The sequence below is a fragment of the Lynx canadensis genome, chromosome A3 (genome assembly GCF_007474595.2).
Source record: "Lynx canadensis isolate LIC74 chromosome A3, mLynCan4.pri.v2, whole genome shotgun sequence".
NCBI lineage: Eukaryota > Metazoa > Chordata > Mammalia > Carnivora > Felidae > Lynx > Lynx canadensis.
In genome coordinates this window covers 89,369,465-89,394,684 of record NC_044305.1, presented here as the reverse complement: position 1 = coordinate 89,394,684, position 25,220 = coordinate 89,369,465, and the positions used below count along the sequence as shown (strand labels likewise).

The 25,220-nt window shown below is 38.6% G+C and overlaps 1 protein-coding gene across 4 annotated transcripts in view; it reads right to left on the bottom strand.

The window, feature by feature from the left end:
- The window catches only part of ALMS1 (ALMS1 centrosome and basal body associated protein), a 225,545-nt gene extending 200,842 nt beyond the window's left edge, over window positions 1–24,703 (bottom strand). For all 4 annotated transcript variants that reach the window (XM_030310857.1, XM_030310858.1, XM_030310860.1 and 1 more), the window contains exons 1-2: window positions 24,379–24,703; window positions 5,957–6,082 (exon numbers count right to left, since the gene is read on the bottom strand). In XM_030310857.1, the coding sequence (XP_030166717.1) occupies window positions 5,957–6,082; window positions 24,379–24,702 (450 nt within the window). In that variant the 5' untranslated portion in view covers window position 24,703. The remainder of the gene's footprint in view (window positions 1–5,956; window positions 6,083–24,378) is intronic.
- Between the last annotated feature and the right edge of the window lie 517 nt (window positions 24,704–25,220).

Sequence of the window (25,220 nt, the reverse complement as noted above, 5' to 3'; positions counted from 1 at the left end):
TTTTTAATGACCAACCTGATTCTAAAATTTATATAGAAATTTAAAAAACCTAGCATAAACAAAACCACTTTTCAAAAGAGGAACAAAGGGGGAGAACTCACACCACCTGATTTCAAGACAGCACAATAATTAAGAATGTGGGATTGGGGCGCCTGGGTGGCGCAGTCGGTTAAGCGTCCGACTTCAGCCAGGTCACGATCTCGCGGTCCGTGAGTTCGAGCCCCGCGTCAGGCTCTGGGCTGATGGCTCAGAGCCTGGAGCCTGTTTCCGATTCTGTGTCTCCCTCTCTCTCTGCCCCTCGCCCGTTCATGCTCTGTCTCTCTCTGTCCCAAAAATAAATAAAAACGTTGAAAAAAAAAATTTAAAAAAAAAAAAAAAAAAAAAAAAAAAAAAAAAAAAAGAATGTGGGATTGGCATAACAGACACATAAATCAATGGAATAGAGAGTCCAGAAATAGACCAACATACACAGTCAATCTGTTTTTAATTTTTTTTTTTTTTTGGTTTATTTTTATTTTTAAGAGAGACAGAGACAGAGCTTGAGCAGGGGAGGGGCAGAGAGAGAGGGAGACACAGAATCTGAAGCAGGCTCCAGGTTCTGAGCTGTCAGCACAGAGCCCGACACAGGGCTCGAACTCAGGGACTGTGAGATCATGACCTGAGCCAAAGTCGGACACCCAACCGACCAAGCCACCCAGGCACCCCAAATCCGTTTTTGATTAAGATGCCAAGTAAGCACTAGAGAAAAAGACCATATTTACAGCAAACAGTGGTGGAATGACAATTAGATCTTCATATGTAAAAAAATGAAGCTGGATCCTTCACATCACATACAAAAACCAAGTCAAAATGGATCATAGATGTAAATATAAAGGCTAGAACTATAAAACTTCAGAAACCGTGGTTCTCAACTCAGTAAAATTTTGACACCACCCTCTCCCCTCTACCACGGGACACTTGGCAATTTTTGGAGACATTTTTCAAGTTTATAACATGGAGAAATATTATTGATGTCTAATGGGGAAAGGTCAAGGATGCTGCTAAACACCTTACAACATTCAGGACAGCCCCGCACAATAAGGAACCATCTGGCCCAAAATGTCAAAAGGGCCAAGGCTGAGAAATCTTGTGCTGGAAAAATAGACAGGAAAAAATCTTTGTGACATAGGATTAGGCCAGTATTTCTCAGAACACAAGAAGTATAAACCATAAAAAAAAACAAAATCAATACACCAACTTCATCAAAATTGAAGCTTCTGCGCTTAAAAGATATATAGAATTTGGAGAAAAAACCATAAAGTGGGAGAAAATACTTGCAAAACATGTTTGATAAAGGTCTTGCATCTAGAATTTATAAAGAATTCCCAAATTCAACAAGTGGAACAAATCAGCCATTAAAAAAAGGGAAGTGATCTTAAAAGACCCTATATTAAAGAAGAAACGTGGGTGGCAAATAACACACAGAAAGATGCACAATATCATTAGTCATTAGGAAAATGCATATTAAAACCACAATGAGATACCATAATGCATCTAGAATGGCAAAAAAATTTGAAACAAAAAAACTGGTGCAGCCACTCTGGAAAACAGTATGGAAGTTCCTCAAAAAATTAAAAATAGAACTGCTCTATAACCCAGAAACTGCACTACTAGGTATTTATCCAAAGGATATAAAAACACTAATTCAAAGGGGCATATGCACCCCAATGTTTATGGCAGTGCTATCAACAATAGCCAAATTATGGGAAAAGCCCAAACGTCCATCATCTGATGCATGGATAAAGAAGATATGGAGGGGCGCCTGGGTGGCGCAGTCGGTTAAGCGTCCGACTTCAGCCAGGTCATGATCTCGCGGTCCGTGAGTTCGAGCCCCGCGTCGGGCTCTGGGCTGATGGCTCAGAGCCTGGAGCCTGTTTCCGATTCTGTGTCTCCCTCTCTCTCTGCCCCTCCCCCGTTCATGCTCTGTCTCTCTCTGTCCCAAAAATAAATAAACGTTGAAAGAAGATATGGAGTGTCTGGTATACACATACATATACACACACAGACACACACACACACACACACACACACACAATGGAATACTACTTGGTGATGAAAAAGAATGAAATCTTGCCATTTGCAACAATGTGGATGGAACTACAGTGTATTATGTTGAGTGAAATACGTCAGAGAAAGACTAGTATCATATAACTTCAGTCATATGTAGAATTTAACAAAACAGATGAACATGGGGGAAGGGAAGGAAAAATAAAATAAGATAAAAACAGAGAGGAAGGCTGGGGCGCCTGGGTGGCTCAGATGGTTAAGCATCAGACTTCGGCTCAGGTCATGATCTCACAGTTTGTGAGTTCGAGCCCCGCATCAGGCTCTGTGCTGACAGCTCAGAGCCTGGAGCCTGCTTCAGATTCTGTGTCTCCTCTCTCTCTGCCCCTCCCCTGCTCATGCTCGGTCTCTCTCTCTCTCTCTCTCAAAAATAAATAAACATTAGGGGCGCCTGGGTGGCTCAGTCGGTTAAGCGTCCAACTTCGGCTCAGGTCATGATCTCACGGTCCGTGAGTTCGAGCCCCGCATCAGGCTCTGTGCTGACTGCTCAGAGCCTGGAGCCTGTTTCAGATTCTGTGTCTCCCTCTCTCTCTGACCCTCCCCCGTTCATGCTCTGTCTCTCTCTGTCTCAAAAATAAATAAACGTTAAAAAAAATTTTTTTAAAAAGATAAACATTAAAAAAAAAAAAACAGAGAGGAAGGCAAGCCATAGGAGACTATTAAATACAGACAACAAACTGAGGGTTGCTGGAGGGAAGGTGGCAGGGTCTGGGGGGTGGTGATGTGCTACATGGGTGATGATGGATATCAAGGAGGGCACTTGTTGGGATGAGCACTGGGTGTCGTACATAAGTGATGAATCACTAATTTCTACTCCTGAAACCAATACTACACCATATGTTAACTAACTTGAATTTAAATTAAAATATATACATACATACATATATACGTACACACATACTGATAATACCAAGAGCTGGCAAGGACACAAATCAACTAGAACTCTCACACACTGTGGGGGAAAGCAAAATGGCACAACCACTTTGGAAAATAGTTTAGCACTTTCTTTATAACATTAAACATACAATTACTTTACCAGCCAGCAATCCCAATCCTAAGTATCTACCCAAGAGAAATGAAACCATTTGTCTACCCAAAAACCTATACCTGTATGGAATACTCCTCAGCAATATAAAATTAAAAAGAACTACTGATTCATACAACAATATGGATAAATCTTAAAAGCATGTGCTAAGTGAAAGAAGCCAGATTCAAAAGTCTATACACTGTAATTCTGAAAAGGCAAAACTATAGGGACAGAAATCAGATCAGTGGTTGCCAAGGACTAAGGATGGGGGAGATAACTGATTACAATGTGGCACAAGGGAACTTTTTTGAGGTGATGGCTGTCTTGTATATCTCAAATGTGATAGTGGTTATATGACTGTATATATTTGTGAAACCTCATCAAACTGTATACCTAAGAGTGAAGTTTACTATATTAAATTATACATCAATGAGGTTAACATAGCAGGAAATGGAGAGAAAACTCTTAAAAGTTTCATTTAACAGGGAGCAGAATATTAAATCAAACAGCAGTTGGAGGAGAAGAGAGGATGAGACATTTGTATTCAAGTTGCTGGAGGTGACATGGTCTAGACTGTGACATGAGATGAATAACCTAATGGGGGTAAGAGAGGTTTAGGAGGAGGAATGTAGGAAAAGATCTCTGCAGGTTAGATCAAAGATCCAAGAGTTTTAGGCACTACATGAGTAATGTAAGCTGAAGTGAAAGAAACTGAGAACAGTGTAGCAAGAGCTATAGTTTTTAATGAATAATGAAAACTAACTTAGACAAGAGCAATAAAGATGAATGAGCAGAATAAAAAGGAGAAAAGAGGGGAGGAAATTAGAAAGTGGCATAATGCTCCAGCTATGCTAAGGAATCCAGGCATAAAGGCAGAAATGGAGAGCTACAGGACCTATCCGTTGTGTATGTATTTTTTTCATGGCATAGATTTCATAAGACAGGAACAAAAAGTAGGATATCTATTTTTAAACCATGCTCTACCATAAACATGTCCTCAGAGAATATTAAACTATTTGGGGGTATATCCCTATATTCATTTCCTAGGGCTGCCATAACAAAGTTACACAAACTGGACGGCTCAAAACAACATTATTCTCTCACAGTTCTAGAGGCTGGCAGTCTGAAACCAAGGGTTGGCAGGGTCATGCTCCATCCAAAGCCTCTAGAGGAGCATCTTTCCTTACCTCTTCTACCCTCTGGTAACCCCAGGCATTCCTTGGCTTGTGCAAGTCTATCTCCAACTTCTGCCTCTGTCTTCACAGGGCCAACTTCTACCTGGGTGTCTCTCTCTTCGCATACTGTTCTTGTCTCTTGTAACAGTCATATTGGATTAAGGGTCCACGCTACTCCAGTATGATCTCATCTAAGTTATATCTGCAATCACCCTATTTCCAAATAAGTACACATTCTAAGGTACTGGGGATTAGGACTTCAACACATTTGGGGGCACACAATTTAATCCACTGCAATCCCCCTTCCATTTAATGGCCCCGAGTGCTATGCATTTTCTGTTAAGGTTTCTTTTAACCCCTTGCCATTGATGATAGCAAATCTCCTTCTTCCACATTTTGCATCAAATAAATAATCACTGCAATTTAGGGGAAATTGAAGGTACCAGAAGAAATCTGACACCCAACTTATTAGATAATCAACCTTAAATATTTAACCATTTTGAGTAAGGGTGCATTTTTCCTCCAACAAACATGTATGAACTTTTTCCCTATCTGCTCACAATTTTTCTATTTCTTCTAAATTTATAACTATGCTCTAGATCAGTGGTTCTCAAAGTGTGGTCCAAGGATATCTGGAAGTCATAGATGCTCTTTCAGGCATCTATGTGGGCCTCCCTTTTCTATGTATCTATGTAAGGCCAGATTTTCTTCATATACTTCAACGTATCCCAACAGACTAAATGCAGAAGCAGATAACAGAATCCAATTGTGATAGTTAATTTTATGTGTCAACTTGGCTGAGCCACCAGGTGCCCAGATATTTGGTTAAACATTATTCTGTATGTCTGTGTGTCTAGATGAGATTAACATTTGATCCACAGACTAAGTAAAGCAGATTGCCCTTCCCAATGTGGCCAAGCCTCATCCAATCCATTTAAAGCCCTGAACAGAACAAAAGGCTAAACAAGAGAGAATTCACTCTCTCAGCCTGATGGGTCTTTGAGCTAGTACATTGGTATTCTCCTACCTTTAAACTCAGATTCAGAGAACTTACACCATCAGCTGGCCTGGTCCTCAGCCCTTCAAGACTCGAACTGGAACTTACACCATTAATTCTCCTGGTTCTCAGGCTTCTGGATTCAGACTACAACTATACTATCAGCATTCCTGGGTCTCCAGGTTGTGAATCTTGAGAATTCTCAGCCGTCATAAAAGCCAATTCGTTATTTTACATATACATACATACAATACATACAATAAATAGATATGCAAAAATATAAAACAATGCCACTCTCCCAACTAGTTGTCCTGGAAAATAGTTATTTTTCATTTTAAAATACATTATTTATATTAATATATAATGGGTTTGTTATTTTAAAAATATTTTTAAATGTTTTAATTTCTAGTAAACTAAATATCAATATAGATAGTCCATATAAATAAAAGATACTTAAAATACTTTTGAAGAATATAAAGGAGTCCTGAGACAAAAAAAAGTGAAATGCTATTCTATATAACTAAGATTATCAAAGATCTATTAGAAAAATGGAATATTAAAGTAATTCACCCCTTACCATTCTTCAAAGCTGAATCAGAATTTCTCATGCAGCTTATGAAAAGAAAAATAATTTCCCAGTTACATAAGACATACCTGATCATCTCCAGAATCCCACTGAGCTGTTTTTTTCACAGAGACTACATTAGCATCAGAAATCTGTATACCACTATTGTCTTGATATAGTGACTGTTGCCATACATGACAGGTCAATGGAACAACCTGAAAATCAAAAGCAGATTTAAATAGTGATGAACGATGGTGATAAACAATCACTATTGTTAAACAATAATAAAATCTAAACTTTAGCTATATTTCTAAGTTTATAAAGTACTTTCATATACATAACATTTCAACTTCACAACCACTGTCCAAATTACTACTTTCACTTAAAAATAAAAAAACAGGGCACCTGGGAAGTTCAGTTGGTTAAGCGTCTGACTTCGGCTAAGGTCATGATCTCGCGGTTGGTGGGTTCAGACCCCGCATCTGGCTCTATGCTGACAGCTCAGAGCCTGGAGCCTGCTTTGGATTCTGTGCCTCCCTCTCTCTTTCTGCCCCCACCCACTCTCTGTCTCTGTCTCTCAAAATAAATAAATGAAAAAAATTTTAAGTAAAAAAAAAAAATTACAAAAAGTCTTAAGGTTATCCAGTTAGAACTCAACATACTTTCCAATAAACCACAGCAGTTCCTTAACCTCCTATAGTCCTAGAAGTAAAAGAAGCAAGCAGAAACAAGCAAGTTATTGGTTTTAAAATCTTACTATTTAAGACACCTAAGAAATTAACCCTACAAATGGGGACTAAAATCAACTCATAGTATGGACGGTGGGAACAAACTTAAGGCTCATGTTGTGAGACAGGGGTTAGAGCAGGGCTCTCTCACCTGTGAAAGACAATAAAAGCTGTGACTGTAGACCAAGGCTGAAGCAATGCAAACGGAACAGATTCAAGGCAATCAAACAAAAATGACTTAGGTCAAAGTCACCAACTGGCTCAGGGACTGGTTCCTGAGATTTCTCCAGTATCCCTGGACAATAAAAACCCAAAGCTTCAATATAAGACTTCTTCTGGGGCGCCTGGGTGGCTCAGTCAGTTAAGTGTCTGACTTCGGCTCAGGTCATGATCTCGCAGTTCCTGAGTTAGAACCCCGTGTCAGCGCATAGCTGGCTTTGGATCCCCCACCTCTCTCTTTCTGTCCCTCCTCCACTATCGCATACTCTCTCTCTCAAAAAGAAATGAACATTATGGGGCGCCTGGGTGGCTTGGTCGGTTAAGCGTCCGACTTCGGCTCAGGTCATGATCTCATGGTCCGTGAGTTCGAGCCCCACGTCGGGCTCTGTGCTGACCGCTCAGAGCCTGCAGCCTGTTTCAGATTCTGTGTCTCCCTCTCTCTCTGCCCCTCCCCTGTTCATGCTCTGTCTCTCTCTGTCTCAAAAATAAATAAACGTTAAAAAAAATTTTTTTTTTAAAAACAAGAAATGAACATTGAAAAAAAAAAAAAAAAGACCTCTCTTTTAAAAAAGCAGCCACAAGGGGCAAGGTAGAGACAACCACAAGAACACCAGATAGAGAAGGGTGTACCCAAAGACAAAACAAAAAAACACTCCTGCTAAAAATGCGATTATAAACTATATTTTCAAAAACTTTAAAATGAATAACTCAGATCCTCAAAAAAATAAAGATACAATGTCCATAAAAGGGGAAGAAGTTATAAAAGTAAAACAGGCAGTTATGAGTCAAGAAAAGATGAATTCTAACAAAATATTAACCACAAATGTGAAAGAGCCTCTGAAGGAAACCTCAAGTTATATTTTTTTCCAGAATTAAAACACTGTTACTATATTAACAAAACATTTTTACAGAGGACTTACAAGAATGTGCTTTTGGTCACAAAAAGGCCAGCATATTTAAAATCTATTCAAGAACTACAGAGATTTCTAAGATATCAACTATTCCAAGAGGTTTTTCTCTAAAGGTAAACAACCATGGTACATACCTGTCTTGCTTCAATGGCAATGTTTAAGGGACAAAGAATAAAAAGCAAAGAAAATTGTTTTGCAAATGCAATCTGAAATCCCTAAGTATGTAACAATATAGCCAATGTTTTGGCACAGTTAGTCTTCTTTGAGCCTTCCAGGAAAGAAGAATGCCAAAATGAATGTTCAAAATGGCTATTCACTGTAGCTCAATAATGCTGGTTGTGGACCATGGTGTATTTATCACCTTTGAAAAGAGCTGATTCACAACAGCTGATAAAGAGAGTTCAATTCGTTAGGATATTTGTAGAAAACTAATGACACAATATTAAGAAACCAGCACTTTGAGAACTAATCCAATGTGTGAGAAAAAAAACACTCCCCCCTCACTTTTATCAGTTTAAAGAAAACCTAAAAGTCAAAATTAAATGCTAAAAGAAAAGTTCTTATTAAAAATCCCTTCCCCAGATTTTCCTATTCTTATCACCTACTTGTTTAGACTTCATCAAGAAAACTCATTCTTAATATATTCCCATATGTTTGATTAACCTTCCCCCCCATTACCTCTGAATATAACCTAAATGCTTGAAGGATTTAAAAGATGAATGCTTCAAAACTAAGCAAGTGTCATCAGCAACTCTTCATCTGAGATTAAATGATTTTGGTATAAATTAAAGTTTGAAAGAGTCCCTCCCTACGTTTTTAATATTAAAAGGTAGTCGTCTTTATGCTGTCTATGAAATAACAATTTAGATCTAAGGACACATATAGGTTGAAAAATGAAAGGATGGAAAAAGATAGTCCATGCAAATGGTAACCAAAAAAGCACAGGAGTGGTATACCAAGTTCAGACAAAATAGATTTTAAATCAAAAATTGTTACAAGACAACGGGCACCTGGGTGGTTTAGTTGGTTAAGCATCTGACTCTTGATTTTGGCTTGGGTTATGATTTCATGGTTCGTAGGTTCAAGCCCCGTGTCTGGCTCTGCAGACAGCATGGAGCCTACCTGGGATTTTTCTCTCCCTCTTTCTCTGCCTCTCCCCTGCTCATGTTCTCTCCTTCTCTTTCAAAATAAATAAATATTTTTTAAAAAACCTATTACAAGACAAAGGACACTATATAATCATAAAAAGGTCAAATCAAATCACCAAGAAGATATAAGAATTACAAGTATTTATGCACTCAAATACTAAATCAATTGGGCAAATTTTTAAAGACTTGAAGGGAGAAATACACAGCAACACAGTAATATTAAGAGATTTCAATACCTCACTTTCAATAATGGACAGATAAAACAACCATACAGAAGAACAATAAGGAAACAGAGGAACTGAGTAACACTGTAGACCAATGGGACCTAACACACATATACCGAACACTCCACCTAAAAACAGCAGAATACATTTTTCTCAAGTACACATGGAACATTCTTTAGGGCAGAACATGTTAGGCCACAAAACAAGTCTTAACAAATTCAAGGAGACTGAAATATACAGTATTTTTCCCAATCGCAATAGAATGAAACTAGCAATCAATAGCACAGAAAAAAACCTGTAAATTTCCAAAATATGTATAATTTAAACACATATTCAAAAAATTAATGGGCCAAACAAGAAGTCACGAGGGAAAATAAAAAATACTTTGACACAACTGAATATGAAGACAGAAAATACCAAAACTTATGTGATACAGTAAAAGCAATGCTAAAAGGGTAGTATGTGTATATTAAAAAAAAAATCATGATATCAAATTGATAGCCTAACTTACACCTCAAGGAACAATGAACTAAACCTAAAGCAAGCATAAGGAAAGAAATAATAAACAATGGAGCACAGATAAACAAAATACTGAACATAAAAAAAAAAATCAGTGAAACTAATAGCTGAGTTTTTTTAAAGACCAACAAAATTGGCAAACCCTTAACTAGACTGACTAAGAAAAAAGAAAAAAGACTCAAGATAATAAAATCAGAAAATTAAAGAGGAAAAATTACAAGCAATGGCACAGAAATAAGGCTTATAAGAGAACAGTATGAACAATTCTATACCAACAAATTGGACAGCAAAGAAGAAATGTATGAATTCCTGGAAACACACATTCTACCAACACTGAATCATGAAAGATTAGAAAATCTGAACAAACTTGTAACTAGCAAGAAGACTGAATTGGTAATCAAAAACCTCCCAACAGGGAAAAGCCAAGGACCAGATGGCTTCACTACAGAATTCTACCAAACAATTAGAAAAGAATGAACAAGGGCACCTGGGTGGCTCAGTCGGTTAAGCGTCCGACTTCGGCTCTGGTCATGATCTCGCGGTTCGTGGGTTCGAGCCCCGCATCGGGCTCTGTGCTGACAGCTCGGAGCCTGGAGCCTGCTTCGGATTCTGGGTCTCCCTTTCCCTCTGCCCCTCCCCTGCTCACGCTCTGTCTTAAAAATGAATAAAACATTAAAAAAAATTTTTTTTAATAAAAAAAAAAGAATGAACATCAATCTTCCTAGAACATTCCCAAAAAATTGAAGAGGAAGGAACACTTCCTAACTCATTCTATGAGGCTAGTATTACCTTGATACGAAGCAGCCAGCCAAAGACACTACAAGAAAACTAACATTAATATCCTTGATAAACACAGAAGCAAAAATCCACAACAACTTACTAGCACAGAATTCATAGCACATTAAATGGATTGTATACCATATTCCAGTGGGATTTAACCCAAGAACACAAGGGTGGTTCAACATATAAAAACCAATCAACATAATAGCTCACATTAACAGAATTAAGGATAAAACAAAATGATTATTTCAACTGCTGCAGAAAAAGCATTTGACGATATTCACCACCCTTTCATAATAAAAACACTCAACAAACTAGAAAAAGAAGAAAACTACCTCAACATAGTAAGAACAAGATATGAAAAACCCACAGCAAACATCATATTCAATAGTGAAAGACTGAAAGTATTTCCTGTAAGATCAGGAATAAAGACTTTCACCACTTCTATTCAAAATAGTTCTGGAAGTTCAAACCAGAGCATTAAGCAAGAAAAGGAAATAAAAGGCAACCAAACTGGAAAGGACAAAGTAAAATATCTCATTTGTAGATGATATAGTCTTATATAGAGAAAACTTTAAAGATTACACACACGCAGTTAGAATAAGCTAATTCATCAAAGTATCAGAATACAAAGTCAACACACAAAAATCCATTGCATTTCTATACACAGTAAACAATCTGAAAAGAAATTACAAAAACAATTCCACTTACAATGCATTAAAAAGAATAAACAACTTAGGGGGCGCCTGGGTGGTTGAGTCAGTTGAGCATCCGACTTCAGCTCAGGTCATGATTTCACAGTTTGTGAGTTCCAGCCCCACATCGGGCCCTGTGTTGACAGCTCAGAGCCCGGAGCCTGCTTCAGATTCTGTGTCTCCCTCTCTCTCTCTCTCTGCCCCTCCCCTGCTCACACAGTCTCTCTCAAAAATAATAAACATTAAAAAAAAAAGGTTCAACGGTGATTTAAAAAAATAAAATAAAAAGAATAAAATATTTAGGAATTAACCAAAAAGGTGAAAATCTTATACAGTGTAAACTACTTTACCCAAAATGACATACAAAAATTAACTAAAATGGATCAAAGACTTAAACGTAAGACCTAAAACAAGAGAACTCTTATAAGAAAACATGGAACAAAAGCTTCATGACACTGAATTTGGCAATGATTTCCTGGTATAGGTAACAAAAGGAAAAAGAGACTAACTGGACTTCATGACAATAAAAAAAAATTGCGCATCAAAAGACACTATCAACAGAGTAAAAAGACAAACCACAGAATGGGAGAAAAAAATATTTGCAAGTCATATATCTGATAAAAGAGTCATAGTTAGAATATATAATGAAAACTATTACAACTCAATAATAAAAAGACAAATAACCCAATTAAAAAATAGGCAAAGGATCTGAATAGACACTTTACCAAAGAAAACATACAAATGGCCAATAACCACATGAAAAAATGCTCAACATCACTAAACATCAGGGAAATGGAAATCAAAACTACAACAAGATACCACCTCATACCCTTTAAGGTGGCTACTATCAAAAAAAAAAAAAAAAAGAAACAGAAAATAAGTGCTGGTAAGAATGTAGAAACACTGAAGCCCTTATGCACTGTTGATGGAGCTGCAAAAGGTAAAGCCACTGTGGAAAACAATGAGATAGTTCCTCAAAACATTAAAAATAAAATTACCATATGATCCATCAATTCCACTTCTGGGTATATACCCCAAAGAACTGGCAGCAGTCCCAAGTGTCCACTGATAAATAAATGGATTAGCAAAATATGGTAAGTGCATACAATGGAATATTATTAAGGGAATTAAATATTAAAAGGGAAGGATATTCCTACAAGGGAATTCTACATATTCTATAGTATGAGTGAACCTTGAAGACATCACGCTAAGGTGAAGTAAGCCAGTCACAAAATGACATATACTGTTAAGATTCCGCTTAAATGAGGTAACTAAAGTAGTCAAACTCATAGAAACATAAACATGGTGGTTACCAGAGGCTGGGGTGAGAGGAATGGGAAGTTGTGTTTAATGGGCACAAAGCTTCAGTTTTGCAAGATGAAAAGAGTTCTGAAAATTGGTTGTACAACGTTAATATAATTAACATTACCAAACTGCACACTGGTTAAAATGGTAAATTTTATATTTATTTTGTCACAATTAAAAATAATTCAAGCCCCAGATAAACAAAAGAGAAGATTTCTTGATAACAAACCTGTTTTACAGAAAATACTAAGGGATGTTCTTCAGGATGAAAGCAAGTGACACCAGTGAGTATCTCAACCTTATAGAAAACAACAAAAAGGGCTAATCAAAGCAATATTGCAGGTAATTGCAAAAGACAGTATAACAGCATACTTCTCCTTTCAAACAATATATATCTAACTGTATTGTTGGGCCTATAACATAGAAATGTATTTGATACTGACAGCACAAAGGAGATCAACAGGAACAGAGTGCAATGGAATAGGAAAATGACCCCATGGGGCGCCTGGGTGGCTCAGTCCGTTGAGCTTCCAACTTCAGCTCAGGTCATGATCTCACAGTTCATGGGTTCGGCCCGCATCAGGCTCTGTGCTGACAGCTCAGAGCCTGGAGCCTGCTTGGATTCTGTGTTTCCCTCTATCTCTGCCCCTCCTGGCACGGTCTCTCTTGTTCTCTCTCTCTCTCTCAAAAATAAACATTAAAAAAAAAATTTTTTTAATGAAAAAAGAAAATGATACCAGACAGTAACTCAAAAAAAGGGAAGAAATGAAGAGTACAAAAAAGGGATAAGTAGATTAATATAACAATCGCTACAAATATATCTTTGTTATTCTACCTTCTGCCAGATTCTTCAAAAAACCTAAGATTTTATAAAGTTTAACTATAACAACATATTGCTGAGTATAACACATGTAGACATATGCCTAATAGTAACAGCATTAAAGAAGGGGTAGGGAATGGACCTGTATGGGCATAAAGTTTCTATGTGGCAATATAAAGACTAAAGGAAAAAAACAGACACAAGATATACAGAAAATAAAAAGCTAAATAGCAGAAATAAATCCAAGCATATTATTAACACTACACGTGAATGAACCAAACAATCCAATCAAAGGCATATGTTGTGTTAGATTGCATGAAAAAGAAGATTCAACTGTATACTATCTATAGGAGACACACTTTAGGCTCAAAAAGACAAACAGGTTATAAGTTAAAGAATAGATAAAAAAGATTTACTATGCAAACAATCATAAAAGAGATAGAGTGGCTATAGTAATATCAAGACAAAACGTATTAAAACACAATGAAATACCTAAGAACAAATTTAACCAAGGAGGTGAAAGACTTGTACTCTGAAAACTATAAAACACTGATGAAAGAATTGAGGACAACACAAATGGAAAGGTATTCCATGCTCATGGAACGGAAGAACCAATATTGTTAAAATTTCCATACTACCCAAAGCAATCTGCAGATTCAATACAATCCCTATCAAAATGCCAGGAACACTTAATCCTTGTATGGAACCACAAAAGACCCCAAATAGCCAAAGCAATCTTGAAAAGTAAAGGAGTCCTTGGGTGGCTCAGTCAGTTAAGCGTCTGACTCTTGATTTCAGCTCAGGTCATGATCTCATAGTTATGAGATTGAGCCCCACATTGGGGTCCAGGCTGAACATGAAGCCTGCTTAAGATTCTCTCTCTCGGGGCGCCTGGGTGGCGCAGTCGGTTAAGCGTCCGACTTCAGCCAGGTCACGATCTCGCGGTCCGTGAGTTCGAGCCCCGCGTCGGGCTCTGGGCTGATGGCTCAGAGCCTGGAGCCTGTTTCCGATTCTGTGTCTCCCTCTCTCTCTGCCCCTCCCCCGTTCATGCTCTGTCTCTCTCTGTCCCAAAAATAAATAAACGTTGAAAAAAAAAATTAAAAAAAAAAAAAAAAAAAAAAGATTCTCTCTCTCAATTTAACAGAAGACCATAGGGGAAGGGAAGGGAAAAAAAAAAAAAAAAAGTTACAGAGAGAGGGAGGGAGGCAAACCATAAGAGACTCTTAAATGCAGAGAACTGAGGGTTGATGGGGGATGGGGACGAGGGGAAAGTGGGTGATGGGCATTGAGGAGGGCACTTGTTGAGATGAGCACCAGGTGTTGTATATAAACCAATTTGACAATAAATATTAAAAAAAAAAATTCTCTCTCTCTCTCTCTCTCTCCCCTTTTGCCCCTTCCTCATGAGTGCACGTACTCTCTCAAATAAAAAAAAAAAAAAAAAAAGGAAGAAAAAAACAAAAACAAAAATAAAACTGGAGGTATCACAATCCCAGATCTCAAGATATACTACAAAGCTACAATAATCAAAACAATACAGGGGTGCCTGAGTGACTCAGTCGGTTAGGTGTCCAATTTCAGCTCAGGTCATGATTTCACAGTTGGTGAATTACAGCCCCGCATCGGGCTGGGTGCTGACAGTTCAGAGCCTGGAGCCTGCTTCAGATTCTGTGTCTCCCCTGCCCCACTCACGCTCTGTCTCTGTCTCCTTCAAAAATAAATAAACATTAAAAAAAATTATTTTTAAACAGTATAGTACTGGCACACAGCACAAATATATATAAATGGAACAAAATACAGCCCAGAAATAATATAATATTAATAACATAACATAAATTGGGGCGCCTGGGTGGCGCAGTCGGTTAAGCGTCCGACTTCAGCCAGGTCACGATCTCGCGGTCCGTGAGTTCGAGCCCCGCGTCGGGCTCTGGGCTGATGGCTCAGAGCCTGGAGCCTGTTTCCGATTCTGTGTCTCCGTCTCTCTCTGCCCCTCCCCGTTCATGCTCTGTCTCTCTCTGTCCCAAAAATAAATAAACGTTAAAAAAAAAAAAATTTAATAACATAACATAAATTGATTATATGACCATTAATCTTTGACAAAGGAGGCAAGAATACATAATAGAAGATAGTACCTTCCTTCAACAAATGGTGTTGGAAAAAGTGAACAGCTACATGCAAAAGAATGAAACTGGACCACTTTCTTATACCACATACCAAAATAAACTTAAAATAAAAAAAAAAAAAAAAAAGATGGATTAAGGACCTAAATGTGAGATCCGAAACCATAAAAATCCTAGAAGGGCTCACAGGCAGTAATTTCTCTGACACTGGCCACACAACATTCTTCTAGATATGTCTCCTGAGTCAAGAGAAACAAAAGCAAAACTAAACTCTTTAGGATTACATCAAAATAAAATGCTTCTGCACAGCAAAGTAAATAATCAACAAAACTAAAGACAACCTACTGAATGGGAGAAGGTATTTGCAAATGACACATCCAATACAGGGTTAGTACCCAAACAATATAAAAAACTTACACAACACCAAAAAAGCAAATAATCCAATTAAAAAATGGGCAAAAGACATGAACAGACATTTCTCCAAAGAAGATATCAGATGGTGAAGAGACACAAGAAAAGATGCTCAACATGAAGGAAATGCACATCAAAATCACAATGAGGTATCACCTCACATCTCTAAGAATGACTAAAATCAAAAACGCAAGAAACAAATGTTGGTGAAAATGTGGAGAAAAAGGAGCCTTCAGGCACTGTTGGTGGAAATGCAAACTGATGCAGCCTCCATGGAAAACAGTATGAAGGTTCTTAAAAAAATTAAAAATAAAACTACTACATGATCCAGTAATTTCACTACTGAGCATTTACCCTCAAAATATGAAAACATTCATTTGAGAAGATAAATGTGCCCCTATGTTTACTGCAGCATTATTTATAATAGACAAATTATGGAAGCAGCCCAAGTGTTCATTGATAGACAAATGGATAAAGAAGATGTGGGGTGTATAGATACACACACACACACACACACACACACACACACACACACACACAACAGAATATTACTCAGCCATAAAAGAAGATGAAATCTTGCCGTTTGCAATAACATGGATGGATCTGGAGGGTATAATGCTAAGTGAAAGAAGTCAATCAGGGAAAGACAAATACCATATGATTTCATTCATATGGGGAATTTAAGAAACAAAACAAAGAAAAAAGAGACAAACCAAAAAGACTCTTGTCTATAGAGAACAAACTGATGGTTACCAGACGGGAGGTAGGTGGGGGGGGGATGGGTGAAATAGATAAAGGGGATTAAGAATATACTTACTAATCATGATGAGCACTGAGTAATGTATAGAATTGTTCAATCACTTTATTGTACACCTGAAATCAATGTAATACTATATATTAACTATACTGGAATTAAAATTTAAAAATATTTTTTAAAAACAATATGAAAACAAAAAAAAATTACTCAATACAAACAGGAATGTTTCACAATAATAAAACAGTCAGGGGTGCCTGGGTGGCTCAGTTGGTTAGGCAACTGACTTCAGCTCAGGTCATGATCTCACGGTTTGTGAGTATGAGCCCCATAATGGGCTCTGTGCTGACAGCCCAGAGCCTGGAGCCTACTTCAGATTCTGTGTCTTCCCTCTCTCTACCCCTCCCCTGCTCACGCTCTGTGTCTCTCTGTCTCTCAATAATAAATAATGTTAAAATTAAAAATTAAAAAAAAAAATAAGTCAATCCACCAAGAATGCATAATAATTAAAATCTATATGCACCTAACACCAAAGCCCCAGTAAAAATGAAAGAAAAACTGAAAGAAATGAAGGAAGAAATAGACAATTCAACAATAATTAGACTTCAATACCCCATTTTCAAAAAAGTAGATGGATAGAGATTCTGTGAATCATTCAACATTAAAAAGAGAGCAGAACAAATGGAATTAGAAATTTAAAAAACAATACCATTTACAGTAGCACACTCCAAAATTAAAATACTTAGGTATAAATCTAACCAAATATGTACAGAATCTATATGAAAGAACTATAAGCCTCTGGTAAAGAAATCAAAGAGGAGCTAATTAAATGGACAGATATTCCATGTTCATGGTTTATCAGACTCAATACTGTCAACATGTCAGCTCCTCGTAATATGATGTATAGATTCAACATGATTCCAATCACAATCAAAATTCCAGGCAAATTATGTTGTGGGTATTGACAGATTTTTCTTAAAGTTTATAAGAAAAGGCAAAAGACCAGAACAACCAATACAAAATTAAAGAAGACAAAGTGGGAGGGCTGATACTATCTGACTTCACGACTCACTATAAAGCTACAGCAATCAAAAAAGTGTAGTATTGGCAAAAGAACATACAAACAGATCACTGTAACAGAACAAAGCCCAGAAAATGACCCACATAAATCAGTCAACTCATCTTGGACAGAGGAACAAAGGTAATATAGGGAGCAAAGATGTTCTTTTCAACAAATGGTAGTGGAACTACTAGACATCTACATCCAAAAAAAAAATGAATCTATGAAAAAAATGAATCTAAACACTAATTTTACGTTTCACAAAATTTAACTCAAAACAGATCACAGATATAAATACAAAATGCGAAACTATAAAAACTATAAAACACCTAAAAGATAATATAAGAGAAAACCTAGATGACCTTGAGTATGATGATGAATTTTTAGGTATAGCACCAAAAGCACAATCCTTGAAAGAAATAATTAATAAACTGGGCTAATTAAAATTAAAAACTTCTGTTCTGTGAAAGACAATGTCAAAAGAATGAAAAGACAAGCGACAGACCAGGAGAAAATATTTGTAAAAGACGATACGGACTATTAACCAAAATACACAACTCTTATTAAAATTCAAAGATACAAAAACAAACAACCCAATTAGAAATGGGTAACAGGGGCGCCTGAGTGGCTCAGCTGGTTAAGCATCTGACTTCGGCTCAGGTCATGATCTTGTGTTCATGAGTTCAAGCCCCACATTGGGATCTCTGCTGTCAGTGCAGATCCTGCTTTGGATCCTGTCTCCCTCTCTCTCTGCCCCTCCCCCACGTGTGCTATCTCTCTCTCTCTCTCTCTCTCTCTCTCTCTCAAAACTAAATAAATACATTAAAAAAAAAAGAAAATGGGTAATAGATCTGAACAGACGCTTCATCAAAAAAAGATGTATATCTGGAAAACAAGAACACGACAAGGTGCTCAACATCATATATTATTAGGGAAATGTAAATTAAAACAGTGAGATCACCACTACACACCTATTAGAAGGGCCAAAACCCAAAATACTGACAATACCAAATGCTGCTCAGAATACAGAGCAACAGGAACTCTTATTCATTACTCAATGATGATGGGAACGCAAAATGGTACAATCACTCTGGAAGACACTCTGGCAGTTTCTTACAAAACTAAACACACTCTTAGCATACAATCTAGCATTCCCTTAAGCCAAAGCCTAATCCAGAGCAAGGCTCAACCCTGCTCAATTGTATGAAGGCTGAGAGAAGTGAGGATACTGCAGAAAACTATGAGACTAGCAAATAGCAGAGGTTGGTTCATGAGATTTAAGGAAAAAAGCGGTCTCCATAACAAAAGTGTAACATGAAGCAGCAAGCGCTGATACAGAAGGTGCAGCAAGTTATCCAGAAGACCCAGCTAAGAAAATTAATGAAGGCAGCTATACTAAACAGATTTTCAATGTAGACAAAACAGCCTTATGTTGGAAGAAGATGCCGTCTAGGGTTTCCATAGCTAGAAAGAAGTCAACACCTGGCTTCAAAGCTTCAAAGGACAGGCTACTCTCTTGTTAGGGGCTAATGCAGCTGGTGACTTTAAATTGAAGCCAATGATCATTTATCATTCTGAAAATCCTGGGGCCCTTAAGAATTATATACTCTGCCTATACTCTACAAATGGAAACACAAAGCCTAGAAGACAGTTATGTCTGTTTATAACATGGTTTAATAAACATTTTAAGCCCACTGCTGAGACCTTGATCAAAGACCTTAATGTAAGAGCAAAAATTATAAAACTCTTAGAGGAAACATACAGGTAAATCTTTATGAATTCACATTCGGCAACAGGTTCTAAGATAGGACACCAAAAGCATGAGCAACAAAAGAAAAAAAGACAAATAAGACTTCATCAAAAATAAAAACTTTTTGGGGCATGTGGGTGGCTCAGGTGGTTAAACATCTGACTCTTGGTCTCAGCTGAGGTCTTCATCTCAGGGTTGTAAGTTCAACCCCTGCATTGGGCTCCATGCTGGGCATGGAGCCTACTTTAAAAAAATAACATAACATAACATAACATAACACAACATAACAATAAAAAAATAAAATAAAATAAAATAAAATAAAATAAAATAAAATAAAATAAAATAAAATAAAATAAAATAAAATCTATTGTGCTTCAAAGAACACTATAAAGAATGTGAAAAAAACCCACAGACTGGGAAAAAATATTGCAAAGCAGACACCTTATAAAAGAATATTAAATTCACATTGTGGAAAATATGAAGAATAAATAAATAATTCTTACATCTCAAAAGTACATAGACAAATGACCAAAGTAAAAATAAGCAAAGAATCTGAATGGACATGTCACCAAAGAAGATATACAAATGGCTAATAAGCACAAGAAAAGATGCTCAATATCATAAGCCATCAGGGAAATCCAAGTCAAAACCACAATGAGATACCACATCACATCCACCACGATGGTTATAATCAAAGTCAAATAATAACAAATGTTGACAAAGACGTAAAGAGATTGGAATTTTCATACACTGCTTGTAGGAATGTAAAAGAGTGCAGCAGCCATTTGGGGAAACAATCGGACAGTTCCTCAAAGGACAAATACGGAGTTACCACATGTCCAGCAATTCCACTCCTAAATATATACCCAATAGAAATGAAAACATGTCCACATAAAAACTTGTACATAAATGTTTATAGCAACATTCTTCTTAACAGCCAAAAGGTAGGAAAAAAACCAAATGTTTATCAACCAATGAATGAAAAACAAATATAGTATACCCATACAATGAAATTTTAATCTGGCTCAGTCGGTTAAGCATTGGACTCCTGGTTTCAGCTCAGGTCATGATCTCACCGTTTTCATGAGTTTGAGCCCCACACTGGGCTCTGCGCTGGCAGTGCGGAGCCTGCTTGAGATACACACTCTCTCTCTCTCTCGCTCGCTCGCTCGCTCTCTCGCTCTCTGCCGATCCCCTACTCACGCTCTCTCAAAAATAAACAAACTTAAAAAAAAAAAAGTAAAACCATTATCATTTATAAAATATCCCAATAAAATCCAGCAGTTCCTTAAGAGAAAACACACTATGACACGGTTTTTATGCTAAGAAAACAAGGATTAATATTAAGAATAAAATATGTATTGGGGTACCTGAGTGGCTCAGTCTGGTTAAGCCTCCAGGTCATGATCTCCCAGTTTGTGGGTTCAAGCTCCGGGTTTGTGAGTTCAAGTTCTGTGTTGGGCTCAGTGCTGACAGCTCAGAGCCTGGAGCCTACTTCGGATTCTGTCTGTCTGTCTGTCTGTCTGTGTCTCTCCCTCTCTCCCCAGCTCCCCCACTCGTGCACGCACATGCGCTCTCTCTCTCAAAAATAAACAAATATTATAAAAAATTTAAAAGAATAAAACATGTGTCAATAGGTCAAAAAAGATAAATTATACACTGTAGACAAATTTGGAGATAGGGGTCAGGAAAGTGAAAAAGGGGTTCAGGCCTGATGTTGAACATCAGGCGAGGGCTAGAGGCTAAGAGTGAAGATGTGCAAGAAGCGGAGGGTGGAAACACAAAGATTTCCAAACACTGTTCATGACCCAGTTAAAAGATGGAGACCAAGAATTTCTGGTGATACCAATCCATATAACCGAATTATCTTCCCTAGCACAGCTCAGAAATTTAAGTTTAGGAATTACAAGGAGAGGTGTTTGAAATGATCCATGTTCAACGGCCTGCAGAACCAGTGTTAAGACCAACACGGTAAAAGCTCTGAACCACTCACTTCCTAAACTCCTTAAAAAGACTTGGTTGTAAGGCTGGGCACATTTCACTCCGAACTTACAAAGTCTCATGCCTTAGCTCAGTCTCACAACTACAAACTTAATTGCTACCTTATACATTACCATTAGTACATCCTTATGATCTAATAAGAGAGAAAAAAGTGAATCAAACTCTTACAATTTTGTCATTTAACTTGACACTAGACAGAACTAAATGTTTCCTATCATTTGGTCTCATCCTTTTAATACACTGCATTAAATACTACACAACTTATCTTCAAAAAACTTTATAGTTCATAAATTTCTAGCAAGAAACACTAAAGTCTCTTTCCCCTTTAAATATCTTCCAACTTATGGCAGTAAAATTTAATGTCAGCAAACTAAGGGAAAAAATCATAATACTCTTTATATCATCTTAAAACCACCTTTACTTTAATTTTTTAATGTTTATTCATTTTTGAGAGACAGAGAGTCAGAACATGAGCGGGGGAGGGGCAGAGAGAGAGGGGAAACAGAATCCAAAGCAGGCTCCAGGCTCTGAGCTGTCAGCACAAAGTCCTATGCAGGGCTCAAACTCACAAACCATGAGATCATGACCTGAGCCAAAGTCAGATGCTTAACCAACTGAGCCACCCTGGCGCCCCTTAAAACTACATTTAATACTGAACACCTTCTATACCTTCATATATTCTCCAAGGTAAGCAGTAAAATACCTGATTTCTCTTAAAACAAAAACAAAAAAAACCCCACTTCTTTGGAGGGGGTGGGGGAGAAACACTAGGCTCTAAGAAGTAGGGTTGTCTATTATATATAGATCACTATTAGACGGGATAATAATTTTTCATATTGTCTATAATAAGAGTTAAAGTGGTTTAATACACTCCTCCTCTAGGCCTGGAGATATAAATTTAAATACTAATAGTTTGATTCAAACAAGAAATCATAGAACAAAATAAAAGTTAGGAGACCTCATCCACAAGTGTAGCTTTAATTATGGTCTATATGCAGATAAACTTACAGCTTGAAATCTCCAACCCAGACTTCTCCTTTGATCTCCAAAAACAATCTTAACACTCATCTCAGCCAATCCCATCAACCCCTCCCTCCCATCACTCCCACCTCTAACCTGGCCATATCTCAATATTTGACACAATCATTCATCCAATAATCTAACACCAAACACCTTCTTGCCTCCATGTTCCACACCTAATCCATTATTAGTGTAATAATAATGTAAAATTAATGGATAAGTACAATGATTTTACCTCTTAAATATTTCTCCAATCAGTCTGTTTTTTTTCTATATCCACCAACACCTCCTTGTTGCAAAATATGGTCATCTTTTGCCTGGCAATACTGCAATGGCTTACTAATTAGCATCCCTGACATATTGCCACTTCCCCTTCCCCATCCTGCTGTCAAAGCTGTTCTCCACTCTGCTACAAAGTGATGTTTCTGAAACACAAATTTTACTATATACCCCATTTTCAATGACTTTCCAAAGCTCCAGAGATAAATCTTTTATCTATATTGGCCTTTAGTTTCCTGGAAATGCCATGCTTTCTCCCACATTACCTTTCCATGTGCCTTTCCCTCAACTGAGAGGCTTTCTCTTTGCTAGTTAACTTTAATTTGTCTTCAGATCTTAGCTCTATCAGAACTTCCTCAGGGAAGCTTTCCCCAGCTTCACTAACAAGATCAGATTCCATTTCCGTATGCTTTCAAAGCATGTTAGTACATATCAGTTTCACTTTTATTCATGTGGCCAAATGAATTCTGTCTGCCTCCCTCTTATGTGAACACTAGTGAGGCAGAGATAAAAAAAAAAAATATGTTTGGGTTCACCAAGGTTCCAACCAGCACAACAGGTGAATGCCCTAATGAGTGCTCAATGAGTAAGTGCCCACTGGAATATTTACCAGGCAAAACAATAATTCTTTAATGATCAACAGTCTATAGGCAGCAATGTCCAAAAGAACTTTCTGTGATTAAGGAACTATTCCATATCTGCACTTTCCAATAGTGGCCGCTAGTCAAGTGTGGCTATTGAGCACTTAGTATAACAGAGGCATTGAATTTTTAGTTTAATTAACTAAATAAGATGTAAAGAGCCGCATATGGCTAGTAATGACTGTACTGAACAGCACAAGTCTATGTAAGTCTTTTCTCTTTTCAACTGTTGTACTTTGCTGCATTTTGTCACTCTGCACAGTTTACATAGATCTTGTCTATGGAGCAGTCCTAGACAATAAACCCCTGGGCTTCTTTTGGTCCCCACACATACCCTGCACACAACAGAAACTTAATAAATGTCTGATGATTTGATATCTGAATTGTAGAGCAAACTTTCTTTTTCTCCCTGAGAAGCTAATGAATTAAATGTAGTTATTTTCAAACCGGTCTTCAGAAGCCAACCATAAAATCAGCTCTTTCTCCATTGTGTAATAACTTGTGCTTTCTAGCTTTCCAGACTGTTTGGTACTGCCGCATAAACCTCCTGCTACTGACTGGGGACCCCTTTATTGCTACAAACGAGGGTCCGGTGAAGTATAATAGGCGAGGAGCCTCTGGAGACTAATCATGTAGTGTCCATAATCCACACTACTCCCTCAAGAAGAGTCCTGCCCTTCAGGCATACTAATCTAATTGTCTCCCCAACAAAACAGTCCCTGGGCAACCTTACTCTCCACTCCAACACCGCCGTTTTCCCCTCCCGCAGGGCACAAAGAGCCCCACCTCCCTCCCAAAGCGTTGCTTCACCACACCCACTGGGAATACTGGCTCTCAGAACATCTGGTGTAATTCAAAAAGCCCGGGACCCAACGAGAGGAGTAAACAAGAGAGGTCTTTGCCAGCAAGAATGGGAAACTTGGCGTAGCCAACCAGAACCTGAACAAGAGTGTGGGCCCAGGACGCGAGATGGCCCCTACAAGGCTCTAAAAGCGCGCTTATTATTTGTCGGGCACCGTGACCCGCAGCGAGCAGGAGGCAGCAGGGTAGAAAGCAGGCGGAGCGCCCAGGGACTACCCGTCACCCTGCCCGACGGCAGCCCACATCTCTCCCCCGCCTGGCTCACCTTCTCCGGGCCGGTCCGCTCGTCCTCCAAGAAGCGGTGGCTCGGGCGCGACGACGAAAGCAAACTCCCGCTGGGGTGCGCCTGCAGCCAGGCCTTGGCCTCCTCGTCGTCCTCGTCGTCCGTGCTCTCCTGTGGCTGGCTCTCGTAATTAAAGTCCGAGTCCAGCTCCCGCCCCTCCCCTTCCTCCACCTCCTCCACCACCTCCACCACCTCGACCACCCCGTCCTCTTCCTGGTTCGCAGACTCCTCCGTCTGTTCCTCCTCCTCCTCCTCCTCCTCCTCCTCCTCGAGCTCGCCGGGCCACGGCAGGTCCTCAGGCTCCATGTTGGCGTCTCGCTCTAGGAGGCAGAGGAGGAGGGGGAGAGGGGAAAGGGGAGGGGAAGAGAGCTGACTGGCGGTTGCGGCCGCGCGCAGGCGCAAAGACCGCCGCGGCCTCGCACCCGGCGCCGCGACGCGCGGACGGGGCGGGGCAGGGAGTGAGAGCGCGGGTTGCTAAGGACGCCCCGCGGGGAGGCCCGAGGTGTGGCTGGAGCTGACGAGGGAGTGGCGTAGCCCTCGTCACACGCTGGGACATTGCTCACAGTACTGAAAGCTCACAATAAACTCGGACTGGGGTCTTCTCGAGGGAGGGGAGAATTTCGTCCTCGGTTGGACCAAGTCAAAACTGAATTTTGCCCTTGCACCGGGAGGAGATCAGACTCTAGGATAAACCTATGATAATCAAACTTGCAAGTTACAAATTTTTAAAGGTTGAGTGCCTGCCATGCGACAGGCTGTATGATGGGCACTTGAACCTAGCGGCGAAAAAGTGGGGCGGTAGAGGGGTTAAGCTGGTACCAGAA